General features: G+C 46.3%; 1 protein-coding gene across 2 annotated transcripts in view; it reads right to left on the minus strand.

Annotated features, from left to right (window-relative positions):
* Window positions 1-19,253, minus strand: part of LOC119385327 (lipase 3) — a 90,353-nt gene extending 71,100 nt beyond the window's left edge. For both annotated transcript variants that reach the window (XM_049413153.1, XM_037652791.1), the window contains exons 1-3: window positions 19,030-19,253; window positions 3,092-3,314; window positions 1,757-1,871 (exon numbers count right to left, since the gene is read on the minus strand). In XM_049413153.1, coding sequence (XP_049269110.1) covers window positions 1,757-1,871; window positions 3,092-3,314; window positions 19,030-19,149 — 458 coding nt within the window. In that variant the 5' untranslated portion in view covers window positions 19,150-19,253. The remainder of the gene's footprint in view (window positions 1-1,756; window positions 1,872-3,091; window positions 3,315-19,029) is intronic.
* Between the last annotated feature and the right edge of the window lie 2,046 nt (window positions 19,254-21,299).

Raw genomic sequence — 21,299 nt, forward strand, 5'->3', positions numbered from 1 at the left:
TTGGTGTCATCCCGAACATGAGGAGTAATAAATAGTGAGTGAATGCAAGGCTTTAGCGACTTGGTGGTAAACAAAAACGAGGCTCTAGGCCATGCACTTTCGCGTTGTTGTTAGGTGTATAACTGCGGCGCTGTACTTGATCGGTTATGCGATGAGCTTAGTTGTGCTTACGACGTCCTTTTATTGCACAATCGCGGTCCCACTGCAGAGAAATATTTCTAAAGTAAAATCTGACACTTCGGTACTTCAACTGTACTATAAAAAAAACAGGAAATGAAATGGCATGGAAGTGATAAAACGGAGTTGTCATGCGCAGTTTTAACTTGGGGCGAAATTTATGCAGAAACACCCATGTGCTTAGATTTAGGTACGCTTTAGGGAACCAGGATGTTCATAATTAATCCAAACGGTGTGCCTAACATTTATGTGGTATAATTTCACGCAAAACGTCATCTATTATTATGTTGTGTTCAGCTTTGTGTGGAGCTGTTTTAGATTGACGGAAGGCAGCGGATATTATTGATCTGAAAGAAAAAACATACTTGTCCCATAAATTAACACGACCTTTGTTGCATCACTGCCACCCGCAATCAATCGATAAAAGCTCTGTATTGAACAGTTACCTTTTTATACTGTTACTGGAGCAGGAACAAGTGCGTACGCCTCTGTATATATATAGCGCTAAGGCGCTGTCAGCTACGTAGCTTTCCTGACTAAACTTATCAACTGTCCTACAATTCATGGAGAACTGAATAAGAAAAAAAAGCGTATGTGTATTCGTGCGAACAGTGCTGTTGAACAGATCGCACAGGAATACTGGCTTTCTTTTCTTTTTTTTTTTGGTATCCAGGTGAGCAAGAAGTAAATACTGAAGTAGTTCAGTCGCGCTGCAACCGTGCATAGTAGGCGGAGCACAAGCTAAACGCGTACACATAAAACAACAAAAACGTAATATAGTGGGAAAACGCTGACTGACTGTGACCAAGGGTGAGTATACCTTTCATTGGTAGCGCACCTGCCAATGAAAGGGATGAACCGAAGCGCAGCTGCCGATCGCCTCCGCGACTAAAGAAATAGTCCCACTCGTGCACTCGGAACTGTTCTCCGAAGGCAGGATCACCAGCCGTCCGGCTCATGACGCCAGTCAGGAGCGTGCGCCCATTGGCGCAGGCTTGTGTGCATCCCCCTTTGTGGAGGAAATGCCGCGGACTTCTAAAGTTGTATCCGACTATAGTAGTAGTAACGTTGAATGGGCTTCGTGCATGGTTCCGCAATGAATAGCGTAGCTATTGCCAGTAAGCCGCAGTCGGCGCCCTTTATTCGCCGACAATCGGCTGAAACTGCTCACAACGAAGCACCGCTGTGTGCATTTGTATACGCGCCGCCGACCACCTATCCACACTACCATGGCGACACTGCTGCCACCTATAGCCCGATCTCGGGACTATCGTCTCGGGGAATTAGTCTCAAGCCCTGGGTAAAACACCTCACTTCCAAGCAGAGGGTCGGAGATTGGCTCCGACTGGAACGGAAGATTCTTATTATTTATTTATTTGCATCTATGTCTATTTCTCGCTCCCAGACAGCGCTGATTTTTCCGTCACAACCAATCACACCGATACTGACACCGGAATTTCTGCAACATGGGCTCTTAAACGCTGTCGCTTTAATATCGGTTATCAGTGCCCTCAATACATGAAAAGCGTCATTTATATATGCCAGAAAACCACTCAAGATAAGAAATAATGGTGCTTACGAGAAATTCCAAAACTTTTTGGATTTCACGTCCAAATGCTTGTGCTTTTTTCCGTAGGTGTTCCCGCGGACGTTTCCGAGCCACACATCGTATCCAGTGTCAGCCAGTACGTATCCTGAAAGATGCCATCGAGAAGAGAACAAATTAAATCTGACAGCAAGCATTCAACTCTTTCATTTTTTGCAAGAAAAGCGCGCTTTCTTAAACCAAATACACCTCCTATCTGCCGTTCACCCAGGGGCGTAGCTAGCAATATTTTTCGGGGGGGGGGGGGGTAGGAACCCCTCGAACCCCCCCCCCCCCCCCTTGGCTACGCCCCTGTCTGAAAAGGGGTGGTGAATCGCTTCTGTTCCATCTTCTTCGGCTGAAGTGTGTCTGGTGTTTACCTTATACTTCCCAGGTTGCCACATATGCATTATTTGACGTTAAAAAGATATAAAAGAAAGCACTGAACCATTAAATTTGCGTTCTACACTTGCTAAACGTGAAAAGAGCCCTCGTCGTTCTATTATTACTTGACGGGGACTTCCGGCGATCACGCACTTTATTATAGCTCACGAATAGAAGAGCGTGAACAAGCCACTTTTGTTAGCAAGGTGCCACCACGTCGGAAGATCGTCTTCGGAAATGAATAAATAAATTTAATATTATTCTAATAATTTATTCACCGCGCCCAGAAACAATGTCACGCTCTGAGTGCTGAGGCATGCATACAGTATGTCAAACAAATAATCTTTAAAGCAATGCGAAATAAGCAACGGAAAAAAAATTGCTTAACAGTGAAAGAAAAACGCGCATCATAAGAGACGATGAGCGCAGTAAATATGCGGACACAACGTTGACATGGTGTACACACAATAAATGCTACATAAACAAATGGGGTAAATGGATGGGAAGTCCTTTATTGTGAAAATGGGAGGCGCAGGTCCTCTGTGGGGATAGGCGGGACTTTTCCAGACTAAGATAATCGTTCACAGGGTTTGAATGTATTTCAGTAGCAGCCACTTGCACTGAGGCAGTGGCTGCGCAGTACTGTGTTTTCTCAGTCCCCCTAAACGACCCTGAACTTCTATAATGCGCGCGTGTTTAGATCTGTAAGCAGCGCTTCAGGATAATGCGCGCATTGCGCAGCCTGTATGGCCATTCGCCCTTTGTGGAATGCAGAACACGGCCATAATAAGCGGTGAAGGTCCGCACAGCAGCACCGCCCGCACTTTGTGCAAGTCACTGTCTCAGTTTCGGGTTGTCGCCATTTTGCTAGAGAGTACGGTGTGTAGGCAGAATTTGCGAAGACCTTATTGAACGCAATTATAATAATAACGATAGATAACTAACCGAGCGATTGCTTGGGGAAGTCGAGCACCATGGAGGCCGAGTCTGCTAAGAGGCCGGTCATGACGAACACGGGTCCTCGCTCGCAGCACGGCCTGCCCGTCTCGTTGGCACCGCAGTGTCCGTTCCTACCATGAGGTATCCGGTGCATCTGCAGGAGGTAGCCGTCCTCCGTCGCTACCTCGTGCGTCTCGAACGGGTAGCCCTTGCTGCGCACCAGCGCCTCCTGCGTTTCACATAGCGCCACACAATGGCGAGCGTCCCTTCGTGGCAAACGTCATGAATGGTCATCGTCGATGGCGTTCACAGACGTGCACTCTGCGTCAGTTGAAATGTCTCTTCACTTCTACCTCGACTCCATTCCAGCGGCGCTCTCTTAGCAGCTGCAGGAGGTCACACCACCTTTTCTTTTCCTGGCAATAACCACTCCCGCTTTTATGAAAAATGTGCAGCTGAGAGCGGTAATTATTCATCTCAAAAAGTGTTTTGCTGCCTGCGTGTTTATCTGGTCGTGTGGACCCAATATTCGATGAAAGCGCGACACTGGATACAGGTGTAAATTGAAAAGAAAGAAATGAGGACATGCCTACACTAAGCAAATAAAAATTGGCCGCGTATCTGCGTGCTTCGCTGCAAATGTCGTCTAAAGACGATAGAAGAGGCGCTGCGTGAGATATGGACGCCATCTGGCAATACGTCGGGAAACACGAGTGCTCTGTTGCGGGCTGGTAGTCCCGGCGCAGCGGCAGGCGAAGACCGGCGGTGACCAACGCGACCGGTGGGGACGCCGGCCAGCCCAAACACGCTGTTTGGCGCGATGCGCCGAAGGAGAAGAAACGTCCGCACTGAACGAGTACTCTCCACAAACTCTCTTACTTACACGTCGCCTGGGTAAAACAGGAATGCCAGAGCGGCGCCCCCTGTCATTCGTACAATGCAATACTGAACCGAAACCGAAACACAACATGAGCTTGTGCAGAGGGCACGGAGGAAGACAAGTTTCAGCGCAGTCGCATTTTCAGCGCACCTTAAGAAACTAGGGTTGTAACATTGTAGGGCGAGTAGGGCCAGAAGGACCGTCACGACGAAAACCTGCCTCCTCAGTCGTATTCGCCTGTAACGTTGGTGTGGCTTCGCGTTCCCTCCTCCGCTCCTGGCCTTTCCACAAAGCTACTGCCTAAGTACGAAGGCCCCTACCGCGTCCTACGTCAAGCATCCCCAGTTAACTATATGATTGAGCCTGTTCAATCATCTACGGACCGCCGTCGTCGCGGCCGCGAGACTGTTCACGTCGATCGACTGAAGCCGCATTATGACCCACCAGTTGTACCTGTTCCTTAGGTCGCCAGGAGGCCAGGATGGCTCCTTTTCCGCGGGGGAGTGATTTGTAACACAGTAGGGCGCAGACAAGAACGCCTGCGAAAGAAGAAGACGAAGACGGTTGTTGTTGGCGCTCGCGCTTGCTCGGCTTGGACCGCTGATCGCTTCAGCTGTGGCAATCTTTTAATAAACGCGTTACTGTCTCAACGTTAAACGCATACCATCAAGGTCTTTAAAATTGCGTATCTATGTATTTTCTGTTAAAGGAACACACCGCCTAATACTTACCTAGTGATGTTGCGCCTCAGATATGCATAATGTTTGCTTTTTGATCAACAATGTACACAAGTATGAACCTATTCAGCCGTTCACGATGGCTGGCCCTTGGGCAAGTGGTTCAACTTTGGCCGAGTGGCCGAATCGAGGGACGTGCCGACAAACAGAAAGACAGACAGAAGGACAGACAGAAAGACAGACCAAAATTTCTGCGTTTAAGTTCCCCAAGAAAGACTATCGTCTTTAAAAAAGCATGAGCCATTATACTCTGTGAAGGGGTATGACCAGCTAAGTTGTGTAACACACGGCACACAGGTGACACAAAATTTTGATGAAATCTACAGAAAGGCACAGCATCTTGTAATTGCTTTCACCTCGATTTGCATGGGCCCGAAGTTGAGCGCGCAAGTTATTTATTAAGGCGAAAGCCTTACATGCCTCATGAAACGCGAAAATCGATCGGCCTCTCGTGTCGGCGTCCCCCGTCGGCGGCATCAACACGACTGATGCAAAAAATAATCATCACGGAATGACATCACTAAGACGTCATCACGACATCACAGACCATCGAAATTTGTGACGTTATCATGAGTTTACTGTGACGTCGCATCGTGACGTCATCTCAGGCCATCAGTGCTCGAAAGTGGGCCGATCCCGGAGGCTGTGCAAAACAACGTGAGCTACAAAAAGGTTGCGATGTATCGGATCCTCGAGGCAATGCAAAACCATGTTAGTTGCACAAAGCTTTCGAAAGGGGGCAAGGGAGGCTGAATACGCAAAAATCGCTTCGAGTTTAGGTGACATTCCCGTCAGCCTCATTACGTAACTAGGACACAACACTAAAGAAGCACTGCTGAAAGCCGTATAAAAACGCTTACAGGACAGGCAAATACCGGACAGTTGGTGAAACAGTATAATGAACTCAATCTATAAAGGCAAGGGAAAGAAGGATAACGTTCGCTCTTCTATAGGCCGCTAATCATTACATCGGTGCTATAGAGGTTGGCGATGCAGGCAGTAAAATTAGAGACAGAAAAGTGGGCAGAACACAACGATATTTTGGGAGAACTTCAGAATGGATTTCGAATATCGTCAAGTGATTAGACGATAACCTGTTTTTTCTTACTCAGTGTATAGAAATATCTAATATAAAAAACAGGCCATTATACGTGGCTTTTCTAGACATCACTGGGGCGTATGACAACGTTAATCAGGAAATTTTGAGGGATATATTGAAAGAAGTGGGCATAGGCGAAGGCTCTATACAACTTTTGAGGGAGATATACCGAGCAAATACGAGCGTATTTTCTCGGTATATCTGCGACGAAGGGGCTGAGGCAGGGATGTCCTTTGTCCCCGCTGTTATTCATGCTGTACATGGCGAGGATGGAAAAAGCGCTAGAAGGTAGCAACATTGGATTTAATCTGTCACACAAACAGGCCGGACTGATGATTGAGCAGAAGCTTTCAGGTTTATTTTATGCTGACGATATTTTCTTATTTGCGGACAGCCAAGATTATATACAGCGGCTGATCGATATATGCGAAAGGAAACGTGAAGCTATAGGACTAGGATTTATTGTAACAAAATATGGATTGATGGTACTCAATGATTCCAATGATCAGGCGGTGTCAATACAAGGCCGAGAAATACTGAGGGCAAGCGAATACAAATACCTCGAAGTACGGCTAAATGAGGGTGATAGATACATGGAGGTACAGGAAAAAGCCTCGGCAGCGAAGTGAAAGAGGAATGCCGCAATAATGAAGCACAGAGCGTTGTGGGGATGCAATAAATACGATTTGCTTCGAGGTCTGTGGAAAGGTGTAATGGTTCCGAGGCTTGCATTTGGTAACTCCGTGGTGTCCATGAGGGCAGAGGTGCAATCGGGAATAGATGTAAATCAAAGGACTGTGGGACGCCTCGCGCTTGGCGCTCACGGGAAGAAGACAAATGAGGCTGTAAAGAGCCATATAGGATGGACAGGTTTTCAGGCGAGGGAAGCTCAGAGCAAAATAAGGTTCGAAGAAAGGCTAAGGAATATGAAGGAGAGTGAATGGGCAGAAAAGGTGTTCCGTTACTTGTATAGGAAGAGCGTGGACACACAGTGGAGGAAAAGAACTAGGAGGCTCACTAGTAAATATACGGCTGGTAGTGTAAGCAACATGTCAACAAAGAGCGTTAAGCGAAAAGTCAGAGAGGCGGAGAGGGTTTACTGGATGACAGCTATGGAGAAAAAACCGGCTTTGAATAACTACCGAAAGGGCAAAAATGAAATGAGGAGGCAGGCATTTTACAATAATTCAAGGGGAAGCGCTTTACTGTTTTAAGCGAGGTCGGGTTGCCTTAGAACGCGTAGTTATAAAGCGAGATTCAGAGAAGAAGAAGAACAATGCACGTGCTGCGGGGAAGATAAGGAAACGGCGGAGCATGTTCTGATTGATCGTGGAGATATCCACCCAGGTGTATTTTTTGGGCGCGAGCCTACATGAAGATTTCGGTTTTAGGGGCAACAACAGAAATCCAGCACGTCCACGATAGAAATAGGTAAGAGACGGTTAGACGCGGTGGCAGAAAAGTAGAGAGAACGGACAAAAGTAAACAGTGGGAAAAATAAGGTCTTTCTGCCGTAAGGGCAGAATGCTACGCTGTGAATTTATGTTTTTTATAGTAGGATCGAATTAATCGAAGTAGACAAGGCATTGGCCAACTTAAAAAAAAAACGTTTTTTTTTCTTTTGTCGAGCCTGGTGGGGCACGTTACCGCCCTGTTATGCTCATATTGTCACCGCCCCGCGGTGCTCATATCATCCATCCAAATAACGAACACAAGATCCTATTGCAGAGCCCAACCCTCCTGCGCAACCAGAAGCCAGTGAGCTGTCCCCCGGCTGCGAACCGCGAAAGAGCAGAGGCCACTCTGTACCTCCTCACTGCAGTATTGCAGTGCCTCCGGGATCGGCCCACCTCTGACCAAGCGACGATATCTGCTTTACCGTGCCCACGGACATGTCTTATTATTGCATATGAATTATGAATGTTATTTTTTTTGCAAGTTATTGTTGTGTGGAGATGTCGAGCAAAACCCAGGTTGTTGATGAGATGTTTCATGAGCTCTTGCAGAGACAATCCGCGCAGTAATCGTAAGTCTTAAAGGGACACTAAAGAGCAAAACGATTTTTCTCGCATGAGTAAAGTAGTCTTCCACGATACCAAAAACACCACGCTTGCTGCGAGAAGACGCTTAATAAGCGAGAAAACGCGCAAAAAGAGAATACAGGTGGCGATGCCACCTTTGAATTCCCGCACAATTTGCTGCGACGTCACATATTTTTGACGGCGCCTGCTTGGGCCTACGTAGTTCCTAATCGGTTAAATCGAAGTACATTGTCTTTTGAGAGGGCCAGAGGCTTGACATAACGAGTTTGTGGAAATTTCGTCGAGCCAGTCGCGCCAGAATACGCTAAATGCTCTTTGAAACCTTTTACGTCACGAATCACAAAGTTCGGCCCGAAATTTAAAAATGAAACTTTGAAGTTGGTGTTCTCCTTTAATAATAAACAACCTTCTCGTATTCGATATTAGCGCAGCTGGCAGGGAATCTGAAGCAGAGCTACGTGAAAAGATAGGGAAGGGCGTGCTTCATGATCTACTACGGGTCAAATGCACGTCAACTGCGAGGATTCACAGATTAGGCAAGCCGGTATCAAGCAGAAGTCCTGTTAGACTTCACTTGCAAGATTACACGGAGAAGAATGCTGTGTTGCGTCAAGCACCGAAAGCTAAAGGGAGGAGGAGGAGGAGGAATAAATGTTTATAGCACGAAACGGTATCGCGATGCTAGTCCCGCGTCTGCAACCAAAATTTATCTTGAAAACGATTTCTGTCCTGATACACTCCGCAAAAGAAAGCTACTATGGGCCACTGAAAAGGCAGACACAGAAAGCGGTAGTAAGGTTGCTCTTGTTCAGGAGAAGCCTTGTATTGATTTCTGTTTTGACGACTCGCTTAACGCGCGTAGGAAAGTGAGCTCGCGCTTATGGGCGCACCAACTTCGTTTGCACGGAGTGTAACAAATAAGCTGGAAAATATTTTGCTCACACACGATCCACATGTATGTGTGATAACAGAATCTTGGTGGCATGAAGCCATTGACGATAGCGAGATCATCATCATCATCAGCCTGTCTAAGCCCACTGCAGGGCAAAGGCCTCTCCCATATTCCGCCAATCAACCCGATCCTGTGCTTTCTGCTGCCACGTTGTACCTACAAACTTCTTAATCTCATCTACCCACCTAATTTTCTGTCTCCCCCTCACGCGTTTGCCATCTCTTGGAATCCAGTCAGTTACCCTTAATGACCACCGGTTATCCTGCCGACGTGCTACGTGCCCGGCCCATATCCATTTCTTCTTCTTGATTTCAACTATGATATCCTTAACCCCCGTTTGTTCCCTGACCCACTCTGCTCTCTTCCTGTCTCTTAAGGTTACACCTATCATTTTCCTTTCCATCGCTCGCTACGTCGTCCTCAGTTTAAGTTGAACCCTCTTTGTAAGTCTCCAGGTTTCTGCTCCGTAGGTAAGTACCGGTAAGATGCAGCTGTTATATACCTTCCTCTTGAGGGATAGTGGTAGACTACCATTCATGATTTGATAATGCTTGCCGAATGAGCCCCATCCCATCCTTATTTTCTAGTTATTTCACTCTCATGGTTAGGCTCCGCGGTTACTACCTCTCCTAAGTAGACGTACTCCTTTACAACTTCCAGTGTCTCGCCACCTATCGCAAAGCGCTGTTCTCTGCCAAGATTGTTCCACATTACTTTAGTTTTATGCATATTATTTTCAGACCTACTCTTCTACTTTCCGTATCCAGTTCAGTAATCATGAGCTGTAATTCGTCTCCCGCGTTACTCATCAATGTAATGTCATCAGCGAATCGCAGGTTACTGAGATACTATCCATTAACTCTTATCCCTAATTCTTCTAAATCTAGGGCCCTGAAAACCTCCTGTAAACACGCGGTGAATAGCATTGGAGAGATCGTGTCTCCCTGCCGTACGCCCTTCTTTATTGGGATTCTGTCGCTTTCTTTATGCAGGACAATAGTGGCTGTGGATCCGCTGTAGATTTCTTCCATTATGTTTATATAGGCTTCGTCGATGCCCTGATTCCGTAGTGCCTGCATGACTGCTGATGTCTCCGCCGAATCAAATGTCTCCTCGTAATTTATGAAGGCTATGTATAGGGGCTGGTTGTATTCCGCGCATATCTCTATCACCTGATTGATAGTATGAATATGGTCTATTGTTGAGAAGCCTGTACGAAATCCTGCCTGGTCCTTTGGTTGATTGAACTCTAATGTCGTACTAATTCTGTTAGCAATTACTTTTGTAAATAGCTTGTAGACAACGGACAGTAAGCTGATGGGCCTGTAATTTTTCAGGTCCTCGACGTCCCCTTTCTTATGGATCAAGATGATGTTGGCATTCTTCCAAGATTCTGGTATCCTCCCTGTCGAGAGACACTTCGTATACAGGGCGGCCAGTTTTTCTAACATAACCTCTCCACCGTCTTTCAACAGGTCTGATGTTACCTGATCCTCACCAGCGGCTTTGCCTCTTTGCATTCCCTTTAGGGCTTTCTTTACTTCTCCTGTCAATACTGGTGGGATCTCAGATTCCTCTGGGCTATTACTGCTTCATATGCTATCATCCTGACTGTCTCGGCTACTGTACAGATCTCTGTAGAACTCTTCCGCTACCGCAACTATTCTATCCATTATGGTTGTGACCTTGCCTTCCTTTTCCCTTAATGCATACATCTGATTTTTGCCTATGCACAGTTTTGTCTTCGTAGCTTTGAGGCTTCTTCCGTTCTTTAGAGCATGCTCTATTCTCTCCATATTATGGTTTCTTATGTCGGCTACTTTACGCCTATTGATTAACTTCGAAATCTCCGCCAGCTCTATTTTGTCTGTTGCATTTGAGGCTTTCATGACTTCACGTTTCTTAATGAGGTTTTTCATCACTTGGGGTAGCTTACCAGTGTCCTGTCTAACGACTGTACCCCCGACTTCCACTGCACACTCCTTAATGATATTAGCCATATTATCATTCATTGCGTCAACGCTAAGGTCGGTTTCCTCGGTTAAAGCCGCGTACCTATTCTGAAGTGAAACTCTGAATTCCTCTACTTTCCCTCTCAGAGCTAGTTCATTAATCGGCTTCTTGCGTATCAGTTTCTGCCGTTCCTTCCTCAAGTCTAGTTGAATTCTAGATTCTACCATTTTATGGTCACTGCATCGGATCTTGTTAACTACTTCCACATCCTGTACAATGCCCGGGTGGACACACGTTATGAAGTCTATTTCATTTTTAGTTTCGCCATTAGGACTCCTCCACGTCCACGTACGAGTAGCCCGTTTTCTGTAGAAGGTATTCAAGATCCGTAAATTATTGCGTTCTGCGAACTCTACTAGTAACTCCCCTCTGGCGTTTCTAGAGCCGATGTCATATTCCCCAACTGCATGATCTCCAGCCTGCTTCTTGCCTATCTTTGCATTAAATTCGCCCATCAGTACTGTATAATGTGTCTTGACCTTACTCATTGCTGATTCTACGTCTTCGTAGAAGCGTTCATACCACCTTCATCTTGTACCTCTTATTAAACTTAATTACGACACATATCACCCTCTCATTAATGCTATAGTATTCCTCTATATTGCCAGCTATATTTTTATGAATAAGGAACCCCACCCGTAGTTCTCTTCTGTCAGATAAGCCACGATAGCATTCTTAGCGTTCTTTAGCACTGTATAAGCCTCCTGTGGCCTCCTAACCTCACTGAGCCCTATTACATCCATTTAACACCCTCTAATTCCTCGAACAGTACAGCGAGACTTGCCTCACTAGATAAAGTTCTAGCTTTATACGTAGCTAAGTTAAGATTCCAATGGCGACTGTCCGGACCCAGAGATTCTTAGCACCCCCTGCTGCGTCGCAGGTCTGACCGCCGCCTTGATCAGTTGCTTCGCAGCCGCTGGGGACTGAGGGCCGAGGGTTGATTGGTGTATTCATGTGAGAGGTAGTGGCCAAGTACTACACCAGGGTGGCCAATCCTGCTCTGGTGAGGGAGTGCATTGCTGGCTGTGGTTGCCAGTGAGGCTGCACCCCAGGCGTTTTTACACAATTCCATCATCACGCGAATTTTTTTTAATCCGGTTGGGAATTGTCCGGCACCGGAATTCGAACCACGGACCTCTTGCAGGCGAGGCTGATGCTCTACCACTACGCCATCGCTGCACTCTGCAGATAGCGAGATAGTCCCACTTAACTACCAACTTTATCGATGTGACCGTGGTTGTCGTGGTGGCGGTGTGGCTGTCATTATCAAGCATGACATTGATGTATCTGTTACTGAGCGTTTTTCTGCTGGAGAGAGCTTTCTTTTGAAACTCATTTTTTGATATGTTATTTTTTTTCTGCGCGGTTTATTGATGTCCTAATGCTGATGATTCTTTTATGAGAGGCTTCTAAGACGTACTATGTCTACGAAGCAAAAATCTTATTTTAAGAGGTGAAGCGATGAAGAATTATGGCAGAGCCCTTTGTAACTGGTTGGAAGCATTTAACAACCAACTAGTTGTGCAATTCGCATTGTGCGACGCCTGGTTACAGAATTCGCGTTGTGTGACGCTTGGTTGTTATTTTACTCTTCTACCACGCTACATTATATATGTTAATGTGGTACATATGTAATGTAGTCTGTAATCTATAGCCTGTAATCTATACAGGCTAATGTAGACTGTATAGGGTCTTTTTGCAAAGCAGTTTGAAGCACCGGCATGACTCTGAGGTAGAATACTTGACTCCCACGCAGAGGGCCCAGGTTCGAAGCTCGTTCCATCCTGGAAGTTTTTTCTTCTTTCGTTTTATTTTCTTATTTCGAGAGATAGTGGTTACGGACACCGGCGGCGGCGACGGACAACTACGGCGCCAAAAACGGCCCTTGTTGTGATCTCATAACAGCTTTTGCTGTAAAATAAGAACGGTATTGGAAGATCCGAGCGCTGGGCGAGTAGGCGATCGATACTAACGACTAACCGCACGAACAAAAAAAAAATCACCAAGAACGAGCAACGAACGCGAGACGGTCGGAAGGCACAGTTCCCGTATAGTCATCTTGAACGAATACTAGCGCGACAAAAACGAGGACCAGAATAGAAAAGACAGACTCGTTTTTGTCGCGCTAGTATTCGTTCAAGATGAAAGTACACCAACTTGCCCCAATTGACAGTTCTGATGCCCGTATAGTGTTCTTCTTTCGTTCCTGGCATGTTTATCGCACAGTTTGTCGTAAGAACAGTGTGGTTCTTCAAGGATTGACAACTGACGGCTTTCCCTGCAGAACAAAAGCATGCTACGGTAGCGTGTCCCATCTGCATGTAAGCACACGCGCGCAAGTGCGTCAGCCTCTCCGCTCACATTTGCCAAGCGATCCACAAAGAAATGTGTCCACGCGTGCACGCGCGAGACCTTCCATATTCCGCATGTTTTCTTTGGTTCGTGCAGTGCTTCGCTAATTAGCCAATTGTTCTCTCATGCTCTTCTTTCGCGAGCATTTTCCACGGACACAGGGAACACTGTGGGAGAGCTTCCTTGGCCTTCGCCTTTTCGGTTCTGCTTCACTTCACTGGAGAGCGTGCCGAATGTCAAGCACAGGCAACCTTGCCTCGTGATGCAAATGAAGCAAATTTGCATCTGTTTGTCACACGCGATGCCGCCGCCACCGCAGCCGTGCTTGTAGCGAGCCTCTGTAGCGTGACTGCTCGCCTCCGTCGCAGTGATGTTCTCGCTCATCCGCGAACGCCACAAGCTAAACAAAATGCGTCGCCGTGATGCCACCATACGGGCGTCCCTTATACTGAATGTTATCCCGTGATGCTTTCTTTTTTACATAATCGGCTGAGAAATGTCCCACTTTCGATGTGACGCCTTAAACAGTTATTTTAATGTACGATATCCTAGAGAGTGTGCCGCATTTTAAATGCGAAGCATTTCTTAGCGAACCATTGGCACTTTAAGCGTTTCTATCTACGTATCTATCTATCTATCTATCTATCTATCTAGCCGCCTACGTCTGAGTGCTCTCACGGTCGCCTCCTTAACTTGGTGTCGACCAAAATTGGCATGGGAGGGTGAGATCACTTGACGAATATGATTGTTGGGTCATGACATGAATAACATGAAAATCCTGTCGCGTACGTCGCCAAACCCTTTCCACTAGACACGTGTGGCACATACCCGTTTGCCACGGGCCGCGGTGTGCGGGTATGCGCCACAGGTGATTGACAGTTTATATCTACCCAGGAGCGGCGAGAAGAGACATTGGTAACTAAATTGCTAGAGCGTTAAGGAAAACCAACATCAGCAGCGTTGACTCGACGAATGGAAAGAATGAAAATTAGGATCCCAGCAGGAATCGAACCCAAGCATTCTGCGTGGCAATCAGGTATTATACCACTGAGCCACGCCAGGTCTATAAACTGGTTTGGAAAAGCTGCCTACGCAGGCGTAATATCGGTGAAGCGTCAATTGTGGTTGTGGTGCTTGCTATCTAATTTTACAAGAAAGCAATAAACTTTATATGATACTCCTACGATAAGTACTCCTACGATACAGGAGTCATAGATTAACGTCTGTGGTTCTAGTGATGGGTCCGCTTTTATAGCAGTCTAATAAACGTTACGTTTTAATCCTATGATTCAGCAAGCCATAGTGAAGCATTGCTCGAGCCCGAAGGAATACATTAACGAAAGTTACATATGATGTCCACATCATCGCACCGTAAAGTGCACTTCGTCCGCCAGAACGACGCAGTGTCCTCTTCATTTCTTACGAGGCTGGGAGATGGCTTCATGCTGACCGAGGATGATGCCAGATTCACTGACAGCCGCTTTGTAGACTAGACTACGTAGGCCACATACGCCCAGGTTGTCTACGAATACGACAAGCACCATCCACTGATGTTGGTCTACGTAGCACTATCCAGGCCTACCAGCCTCGATGGCCTCTACCTCACCAACGCGAAGGGTGGCTTCAGGTTCCGACATGTCACCGGCTCTGTCGGCAGACAATTTGTCGACGAAATGACCGAGGCATCCATGAATTCCAACAGCTCTACTATACCACATACCTCACTACACATGGACCCCTCGTCACCACCATCGCTACCGGATCCTTTAACAAGTCATGACCAGTAGCTCGTGCTCACTGATCACAGTGATGATACCCTTGTTCAAGAACTGTCAAGAACTTCTTCCACACATGCACACGGGTTCGTGAAACGTGCGTGCGTTCTCGGGACACGTATAAGCACTACATATCAGCTTACCGCTTCTGGTGTTGGTAATACCCACGTTGCCATTGGCAGCGTTACCCAACCGTAAACAACTGGTTATATAACACATATGCGGCTCTTCAACATATATGTGTGCGTATAAACTGTATACAAATCTTTAGCGTCATTTTGTAACGTGTCGCTAAGCAAAAAGAAAAATTACGCCACAGTTACCTTCCCGCCGCATGCTTCGCATAACATCGACTCCGACGGTACGTGGGATCTGCCGAATTTTTTTCTAATGACTAATGCCTAAATTCATGTCTGACAGTTTCCCGACACAAATTCGCATTGCTCTGCTGCCCTATATATTAACACGGCGATCAACTTTCTTGCGAGACTGATCAAGAAAAACATTATGGCAGCATCGCACAAGTGATGCCAAGCCTGAAAGAAGAGAGCAGCTTGGTGGCCTTCTCTTTATATTTTTCCTTCTTCTCTTTCTTTCTCTTGCTCTCTGTGTCTTGTATCTCTTTTTGTATAAGTTTCTTTCTATTACTTTCTTTCTATTTATTCCTTTTCTCTCTATTTCTTTCTCTCTCTCGCTATTTTTATCTTTATTTCTCTATCTTTCCCTTCTGTCTCTATCTCTCTGTTTCTTTTTCTCTTGCTTTCTCTTTCTGTTTTCCTCTCTGTCTTTTCTATGTCTTTTTCGTGTCTGTCTCTTTCCATGTCTTTCTGCGTTGTTTTGTCATTATTTCCTTTATTTAGCTCCATCTTTCTCTTTCTTTCTGTCACTTTCTGTCTCTCTCTTTTCTCTTTCTTTTTTTTCTATCTCTTTCTCTCTCTCTTTCACGTGCTTCACGTGCCCCACTTCGCCGAGCAAACTTTTTCTTGAACGCTCGCACCTGCTGTACTCGATAGTGGGGCTTGCGCAATACCTGTGTCTCACATACCCACCTGCGCCGTTTTGTACGACGGAGCGCAAATTACCGATAGCTTAAACAGCCTCGCTGTTGAAAACTTGGAGGACGCTTGAGTTTCGCTTTCAAGAGCAGAACGCGATAGTGTAACCGGGCCCCGCGTGCATCGCATTCTCAGCTGTTTGCCTGGCTTCGGATCTCGGTGGATGCCTCAATCGTGCCGCAAGGAAACGAACGTCTGTGCGTGTAACGTTGGCCGTTTCAAACTATCCTACAATACCTACTGGAAGTACAGTGGCGAAGCGCCCACTACGCCATGATTCTTCCTGTTGCGAATGGCGCAGTACCTACTACGCGTCCGTGAAGTTCCACGAGCACCAGAGCAGTTGGACGCTTTGTTGATGCTGTTGCTGACAGTGATGAATAATCGTGCCTGAGGGCTTTGTAATGGGTGGACCTTTAAAACACCCACTCATTGCGCAATGCACATGTTTTGGCGCTTGGTGCGATTCTACGCTTCTGCCACGAAACATTACACGCGCTAAGAAGACTTCTCCCACAAAATATCGTGCTTTTTTTTTTTCGAACCAGTTTCAAACAATGGTGTGGCTTTGTGGTAGAACGCCTGCTTGCCACGCAGGATGCCTAGGTTCGATTCTCCATCGAACCGAAGATCTTTATTTATTTATTTATTTGGATTTTTGTCGATTTCTCGCTCACAACTAATGACGCCGATGCCGGAATTTCAGCGAAACGAGCTATTTACGCTCTCGCGTTAATACTACGCCGTTCATTGAAGAATGACGCATCTTTCCCAAGCCTAAGTGGCCCACCATCTCAATGTGGCCGTCTTCATGAGAGCTAAAGCTTCTCGTTATCGCTCTTATCATACAGTTATCCCGACAGATTACAAAAAGGAAGATAAACATGATCGTTAAAAGCATTATTCTAGAGCATGATGAAGCTTTGTATTGACAGCAACTTATTGTAAACCTCCCGATGAAGGTATGCTATTGATCTAGCGTGGATGTGAGAATTGTACCACAGGCACACGTTTGTCTAGATAAAATATTTTGTCTTGAGAAGTTTTTGAATGGTGAGCCAGTGATGTATTGATGGCTCAGTGGATGTCGCGCTGTGCTGTGCTGTGCTGTGTCGCGCTGTCCAAAATTGTTATATGTCAGGTGATTAGGTAGGTACATGATCGTAGTCACGTGTGCTAGCCGGCAGCAGCAACAACTCATAGCAGCAGCCACGGTCGGGAATAGTGGACGGGTCCGCAGGGCTAGCATAGCTTTCATAATACAAGATACCAAAGTCAGGGAAGTAACGTGCACTCAGGATGTAAAGTAATCCTCATAAATTTGCGTGAGTATAACAGTGCGAGTTTCATTAGCGTCTCTGCACTTATAAGAGGGCAGAGAGAGGGAGCACATTCTCTGCTGCCCTTAGTGTAGTGTAGCCTACCGGATTGTTTTTATAGGACTGAACTGTCTTACCTTTCACCTCTTCTCTATGTCTAGGACAGGTATGTGATTCGCATGCACCAATATTGGCATATTACCGTTGTTTGATCGGGCAACTAAAGGCTTTGTGGTCTTTTATAGTCAGTGAGTAGATCGTGTCCCAAAGGGGCGCGTAAAACAATACAGCGCTTGCGAAACGACACTTTCCGCGTTCGCCTCAAGCAACTATTGCCTGACCGTAGGTCTGTGCCAATAGATTGTTGAGCTGACGCACATGCGGTGTGCATCGCGCAGGTCCTGACTTCACCGGCCGCTTTGCCAAAGAGATTCGCATTTCATTGGCGTCTCTTCACATTTCCGGCAGTCAAGCCATTCCCTACCCCACGTTACGTTACTGTCTGCATACACTTCAACTAAAATTCCGCATGATAACTTTGTGTGAAGTATGTTGCGCTTCCAAAAGCGAGATAAACATCGCTGAAGCAAACGACCGAACCCAAACGGTGGACTATCGCACATACCGGAGCCAGAGCAGTGCATTTTTCTCTCCATCTTCAGGGCGGCCTGACAGAGTGAAGCTTTGCCATAGATATATAAATTCTTGAAGATGTGACTGTATAGACCGGTGTGCGTTCTTTGACAGCGATATGGAGATAAAAGGAAAAGCAGAAGCTTTCTAGCGAGGTAGCCTTTTCTACTCGTTGGCATAATCATGGCTGTCGCAATGTTTTCTGGAAACTTGCGTGCCCTGGCTGCAAAAAAACATCGTTGCTGAGCACTTGCGAAATGAATATCAGTAGTTCATCATGCCTAAAAGATGCACTCGAATCAATCTGTGGTGGGTGTTGCCGAATGGAAAGCTCCTAATACTGACGTCCTTGGCTGAAATTGTCCGCCGGAGTACCGCTGGACATCGGTGCGTCGAGAAGTCTGTACCGAGCGCGCTCTGCTTTTAACATTCTTCATACAATCCGGCAATCCACCAGAACCATTGTTCATTCAAGTAAACATCGCTGTTACATATTAGATTGTAGTCGCAAAAATAAATATCGCTTTGATGCTCATAAGGACCATCCACTCAGCCAACACTGATACCTCAGCCGCAATAGAAGCGAGTAAGTTCATATAATAGTAGTCAAGACAAAGTAATGGAACTAAGATCGGTACTGCGCGAGCGACAGCATTGCGTAACTGTCGGTTTCATAACATCCATTGAGTACAAAACAAACTCAGATCCTGAAATATGTTTCACGTCAAACGTCTGCTAATTATAACAATTACCCTTGATCTTTTTGCTGTCTAGCTTCAGTTTGTCATGTGAGGATAAATGCTCTCATAAGTCATATACTAATGACGATGTTCATACCAATTTTTTAGAAAATCATACGTTTGCCATGTTAGCACCCCGCACGTATGCGACGTTCTCGAAATAACAAAGTACAATATGATAACTAGAGTAACCCAGGAGCCTCCTACTAAGTATCAATAGGAAGTCATCGCAAGTGCTTGCATAATACCCAATTTGCTCGCCTTCATATTGTGTCCAGGAATATATAGAACGAAATGAATGAGCAACCTGCTATAGCGAACCAGACTCAAGGCATTGTACTTACGATGGTCGTGCACACATCGGGGTCTTTAGCGTTGTTCTTCATGAGATTCGAGGTGAAGTTTAGAGCCAGGCCGATGCTGCTCATAATCAAGCCCGGAAGTACTTGCGCCACGGCCACCATCTCTCAGCCACGGGAGCAGTAGCTGAGCACTGGTCCGCTTGCTGCCGATATATGGATGGGCGACATCGCACGAGCGTCGATGTAAACGGTGCGTCCTTGTGTCCGAGAGGCTTCGCTGCCTCCTTCATGCCATGCGTCGCTGTTTTTGCATATTGTGACGCCACCGCCGCTTCTCGCGCTGCTACGCTTGTTCCTCGGCTGATGCTTGCTTCTCTTGTCGATGCGGGATGGAACTAATGACACGACAGCCCATTAGGGAGGCTTCGCCACTCGATTTGTACGTAGAGTGTGGTACTTGTGAACGGCGCCTGTCACTGCCACATACAGTTAAGCCAAATATAATGAAAATAATACGCATGCGTATGTGTAATTTCACTTTTCCCTATCATAAGGGGTACTTCATTCGTCCTACAGCACCACGTGTGCTGTGAGAGGCGCTGTAGAGTGATGCGCAACTGATTTCGACAACCTGAGGTGCTCTAATGCGCAGCCAACGCTAAGTGCATGAATTTTATTGAATTTACCCTCCAAAAATGCTTCCACCGGCGCTAGTCCAGCTAGCGACTTCCTGCTTAAGCGCAGTACGGAAAGCCTCTCAGTCATTGCGGCTACGAGTGGTTGTAAACCCCGCGGTAAAACAGGCCTTTCAAATAATTGACCACAATAACGCTTGGATCAGCGACACATTCGTGAGCATCAGTGATAATAGAATGGATTGTCGTAGTTTGGCGTTGTGAGTGTTGAGTGCAGTATCGCATAACGTCTTTAGCAGCAGTTCACACATGCATGAGCCAAGAGGCTGCTGGACGGTTTATATTGCTTAGAATAACAGAGAGCTGAGCTAGCTAGTTGTTAAGCATTCATTCTAAAGAGACAGGGCGTGCAAACACGAACAGCGGAAAGAGGACACGACACCACAAACGCCAACTAACAACGGAAGAGACGCACAACGGCTGAAAAGAAAGAAGGCGCGAAAACTTATCTGCGCATGCCCATGCAACAGGCGAACCTGTCAATCCGGCACGTATGGAGGTCTACGCGAAAAATAAGAGTAAGGGCATTTGATTTCATCTTTTTGCAAATAATCGACGATTGGCTCACGCATGCGCTACCAATATTCTGGATATGCTATGCCTCAATCATCAGGCGCGTTTCCTCATTCCTATTGCGCTACAAAACTTCGCATTCATCAAATTTTGGCGTGCACTTACACTGTCGACAATGTAAGGATAGATTGGAAGGTGAGCCTGCGGTTAGCGATCTCTTATGTTCCAATAATAGACAGTTTTAGTTTCACGTACATAGGGACGTCACGTACGCAAACGGGAAAAGTCCATGTACATTACGTGCACGCCATCTGAAACGCTTTTAGCTACACGTACGCAACGCGTGCCAAGAGGGACCACGTAGCTCCATCTATCGCGAGATGACGAACAAGATAATATACCCAGCACCTCCACCAGATGTCACAGGGTCGTGACGTCGACGAAGGCAGAAGGCAGCGCGTCCAAGATGACACTCTTTATTTGGCTGAACTTGTGGCCGGGAAAAGGAAAGTCAAACTACAGCAATACGCACAGTACACTGATAGCAGCGAAAAGAGCGTCGGCCGTCGATAAAACTGAACATCGCTGAGATGCGCCGTCTTTTAACATTACGCATCGAACTTTCTAGCCTTATCACTGGTGGTTGTGTCAGCTCTGGAATAATTTCGACTATTCGCGTCATGTGCGCAACCTTTACAAAGTGATCTACTGCAATCGCGATGCTTCTCGAACACTGCGGCGCGGTCAGCGTCGAGCGTTGCTAACCGTCCTTGCTGGTCAAACCCGAATACATCAAAATAAAACAAGAAGCGCGCGTGGAAATATTGCTTGTTCGTCATCTTGCGAAAACTCAGCGCGAAGATGTCTACGTGCGCAAGAAACGCACGCAAAGAATCGAATCTCACGTATGTACGTCGGTCCCAGTTGAAAAAAAAAAACTATTGGAACCATTTGGAAATATCAATAGGTCCAAATGGTAATAGTGATTTCCAATAGTGATTGCCAAATAGTATCCCAACAGGACCATTTGGAATTTCCCAATGGTTCAAAAGGATAAGCTCACTTCCAATTGGGCCAAGTGGGATCTCTAACTGGACCATTTAA

This window comes from Rhipicephalus sanguineus, chromosome 3, assembly GCF_013339695.2.
Source record: "Rhipicephalus sanguineus isolate Rsan-2018 chromosome 3, BIME_Rsan_1.4, whole genome shotgun sequence".
NCBI lineage: Eukaryota > Metazoa > Arthropoda > Arachnida > Ixodida > Ixodidae > Rhipicephalus > Rhipicephalus sanguineus.